At 27.9% G+C, this 4,725-nt stretch overlaps 1 protein-coding gene across 1 annotated transcript; it reads left to right on the forward strand.

Annotated features, from left to right (window-relative positions):
- Positions 1 to 4,725, forward strand: LOC111680911 (tetraspanin-6-like). Its single transcript, XM_023442621.2, has 5 exons — positions 1 to 230; positions 291 to 479; positions 718 to 894; positions 4,347 to 4,472; positions 4,544 to 4,725. Exons 1-5 carry the CDS (start codon positions 150 to 152, stop codon positions 4,697 to 4,699), a joined length of 729 nt encoding a protein of 242 aa, XP_023298389.2. The 5' UTR covers positions 1 to 149; the 3' UTR covers positions 4,700 to 4,725.

Below are 4,725 nucleotides of genomic sequence, written 5' to 3' on the forward strand. Positions count from 1 at the left end.
TTTTTTAAAGTAGTCTTTAAGTGAAACGAGTCTGGAACAGAAGAGATTCGTTAAGAGTGCAGTATTGTTTTGTGTTAATAAATAAAAAGAATTTAAATTTTGTATTTGTTTTACGTTAAAATTTTATTAAATAAAAAAAGAAAAAAATTATGAATTATTACAATAACGATCGTTATGTTTCGTACCCCTGTGTAAGAGCTTTACTTATGCTCTTTAATATAGCTTTTTGGGTAATGAGAGCTTTTAGTGAATAAATATCCAAAACTATTAATGTGTTTGTTTGTTCTCAGATATCTGGTTTATCGTTAATATGGATTGGTATATGGATGCAAACAGATTTTCAAAATTATCTACAAATCAATTCAGCCTATTCGGATCAAGCCCCCTATGTTTTGCTGATAATCGGTGCTGTAATAGTGTTTGTAAGCTCCTTAGCTTGCTCTTGTATTGTCAAAGTACAATCATCAATGTTAGTTATTGTAAGTAATTAAAATAGCAACTGCTATTAAATACTTGTAAATATATAATTGTAATCAATACCTCCTGGGTAATACTTTCAGATATAAATACTTACTTACGTTCAACAAAAGTTTGACTTAGTAACATTTAAAAAGATTTTAATTTAAAAATACTTATGTACGTCTTTAATTGTTTGAATTTATTTTTAATTAATTGTTTTTTCTATTTTTATTGTATATTTTTAATTTCAACTATTAGTACGGTGGTTTTTTGATAACAATGCTATTTTCGCTAATTTCGTTATCTGTCTATGTCTACACTTATAAAGATGAATTATTGGACGGCGTCTCGAGTGGTATAAGTAATCAGATTGAAAATTACGATCATCAACATCCAGGGAGTTCTGCCAACATAATGGATTTCATTCAAAGAAATGTAAGTTTAATTTAGAAATGTTAAATCAATTGATAAAATACAAATAGTTTTTTTAATTAAAGTAAAAGCTCTGAATTGCTGTGTTTAAAGCAAATGAAAAAAATTATATGCAAACGATAAAATCTCAAGAATTACCTTTAAATTACCTTTAAAAACAGGAAAATAAAGTTTACTTTTGTCATGCAGTAAAACTGGTTTTAAGTTCAATATTACAAACGAATGTTTAACAGCGAATTTAAATATTTTTCTAAAATGTATTTCCAAAATTATAATTTTACCATTAAAGACAGTGATCTCTGAGAAATCAGTGGGGTGTTTAGAAAAAAGTTAATTATTGTTCCAGATTACCAGGGAAACCAAAATATGCAAATACAAGTTTTTTGTGGAGCGTCGTATGGACTCATGGACAATATACTTATATGTTTCAGACTATTTTAAGAATTTTGGCATCGATTTGTTGTTTTACCAATAAGAGCATAATCTAGCATGATTTGACTTTTGTAGCATATTTAAGGCATATTTTACTCTTTGAATGCATATTTTGGCGTTTTTCGCCCTATTTTTTCTTATTTGTATATTTAAAAAACTTTTTTTAATTTAATCTTAAGTTTTTTAACTAAAAAATGTTATTTTATTTAAAGAAAAATTTTAGAACTAGTTCTAAAAACAACTAGTTCTAGAACAAATGCAAAAAGAACTACTTCAGATTCTTAAGCAACAACCTTGGCACTCATTATGTCGCTATTACTTCTAGGAACCGTTCTTCAGAACATTGTTATGGTTCTTAAATATTTCTAAAAGCTTTTAAAGAACTAGTTCTTTGCCAGTAATCATACATTAATACTACACTAGTTCGGTTGAATGGTGATTACTAATAAGAGGTAAAGGGGAAAAAACATGTAAAAGTGTTATATTAACCTATAAAGAATCGTAAAGCCAGTCCAAACAGTAAAAAATATATGGCCCTAGGTCTTAGTATATTCTTGAGAACATAGGGATAAAAAATACTAGCATTGATACAATTTTCTAAGGGGTTCCTAAGTGCCTCAAAGGGTTAATTAACTTTTTTTACTATATTTTAAATATCGGACTATAAACAATAAATTCCAGTAATTTTTGGTAAATATGACAGACAAATAAATATTATTTCGATATGTTAAACTAAAAATTCCCAAAATTTGCAAAATTTGACCTTTAAACTGTACAGTTTATGTGTTTAGAATGTTCGCTTTAAATGAAACTTCGTATATATATTTTATATTATGTGAACTATTATACTCGGAAAATACTTTGTTTAAAATGTACAACAGTAAGAAAATATAAAATATGTATTGCAAAAAATACGATTTTTTTTGAAATCCACCGAGTTCAGGTACAGCTAATTTTTAAGAAATATTGATTTCATTTTGTTGCCGTTTTATAGCCTTATCTATAATCCATAAATGAGATCTTCTAAAAATTTTGAAATTGAACTGAAATTGAAGACTTGAAACGGCCTTTAAAAAACTCAAACTTTCTTGACCATAGCTGAGAACAAGATTGCGTTATCTTATAACGGCTAAAACTAATATTCGAGTAATTATAGATATATTTTATGCAACAAAATGGTTCTTTTAGAATGTATCCAAAAAAAGTAACAATTTCGAATTCGTGTGTTGTGAGACACGTTAATGGTTTGGGGAATTTGCAGTAACTTTTAAGGCAATTTTTGTGTTTAATAACTTCCCGAAATGCTTATTCTATGCACATTACGATACCTTTGCAAAAAGGTGCTAAATTTATTACTCAATGCCACAATTTGAGCAAAAACTAAAATAAATCAGTATTTTCTTATTGTGAATGCACTTGGAACCTTACAGCCTTTTCGGCATCTGTTACACTTATCGTATCGGGCTAATTTTTTGCATAGATTTACCACCCAAAGAACAACTCTAAGACGGGGGAGGGGAAAAATTCCCAACTTCGTGTTATTGGAGCACTCTTATTTACATATATACATTTCAATAGCATAGTAGTCGATAGATTAGTCAGAGTAGTCAAGAGACTAGTTAACCCTTTCACGCACAAAAATAAAGTTATTTTTATGGATATAATGAAAAATGGAAAAGTGTTTTCGAGGGATATCGCAGGATATAATTCGTTTTAGCGTGTAGTAATATCAGATTCTAAAAAATAAAGTATTTTTATTTGGAAATAATCATTTACTGTAGCTGTGAACGAAAAATAACGCTTTACATCGAGAAAAATTATAAAAAATCTTGATACACTGGTGACCTGTAGACGTGAGAGAGTTAATAGACTTGTCCACAGAGTAATCTTAAAATACTCTACAATGTAGTTAATCCATAGTCTAGTTAGCAAGACTAGTCAACAGACTTGTCCATTGCCTTTTCAAGAGACTGGTCTATAGTCTAGTCCATGGATTTCTTTGTGGTTTAATCGCTAAACTAGTCAATAAATAGTTTATATACTAGTCAATAGCTTATACAATACTGTATGGACTAGTGACTAGTATAAAAAATATAATTCAACAAACTAGTCCAAAGTGTAGTCAGCAAGTCAAAAGATTGGTTCATATTGTCAATAGACTAGTATATAGGCAGATAAATATTTTATTTCTAGAAATTAAACACAATTCGAAATCTATTATAAATAGTCGTTACCACCTTTATTATTAGAACGTCAGAAATGTTATTATTAATACTACAAGTATCCTACATAATAGGACATATGTATCTCAAAGTTTATGGATTGTCTGAATTGTCTAAATCATTTTATGAGTCGATTATATATCAAACATATAATTTTATTCATATCGAAACTTCTAAGAACATTTTGATTCCTTAATAGTTTAATGCGGGGTATATTGTAAAAAAAAATCGGGACTTGATTTATGTTAGTTCTATTATCTATAGGAAACATTCAAAACTTAACTAAACTGGTTTCAGCATTATTTATAAAACAAAACCGACTTAATTTCATGTCAGTCCCATTGAGGTACTTAAATTCGCAAAACGAAAATCTTTTTCTTTAATCGTAAAATAAAATTTATTATATGCAGATATATATGCATGCCAATCTAAGTCTGAACTTTTGTTTTAACAAATACCAACGACATAATGGTTCATTTAAAATAAATAAACATTTAATTCTATGGGAGAGTTCAATGACTAACTGATATAAGAATAAGATAGGCAGGGAGCAGTTTTAATAACAATTAATTTTAATTAAATGTTATAAACAATGTGTTTTTTTTTAATTCCAAATTTTATATTAAAAAAATGCGAAAAACACTTCAATTAAATAGATTACAAAGAATATAAATTAAAAAGCAATTTTTAAATAAATCCTAAAGATATTTCTTAAATTTCGAGAATTTTCAATATAAAATTTTTCAAATCAAAGATCGAATTTATAGAGCAACTTATTAAACCGTTTAATTGTTATTTCAGCTACAATGTTGCGGCAATGAAAGTTTTCTTGACTGGCCACAGAATTCCATACCCTCATCATGTTTCCGATCCCAGCGAATGAGTGTTCACAAAACAACTACAGATGCCAATAATGTTTATGAAATTGTAAGTAATTTTTATCTGTTATCTTTTTAATTTTAACAATAATTTAAATTTTTTTTTTTTGGTCATTACAGGGTTGTCAGTATAAATTGCAAAGTTTAATCAATAACAATTTAACAACGGTGGGCGTTGCCACATCGGCGATTGCATTGTTTCCTTTATTCGGATCAATATTATCGCTCGGTCTGTCGATGATGTACAATAAAGGAGGATATGAAATTATTATATAATAAATATAGATTTACTAAAACACAAA

This window comes from Lucilia cuprina, chromosome 2 (genome assembly GCF_022045245.1).
Source record: "Lucilia cuprina isolate Lc7/37 chromosome 2, ASM2204524v1, whole genome shotgun sequence".
NCBI lineage: Eukaryota > Metazoa > Arthropoda > Insecta > Diptera > Calliphoridae > Lucilia > Lucilia cuprina.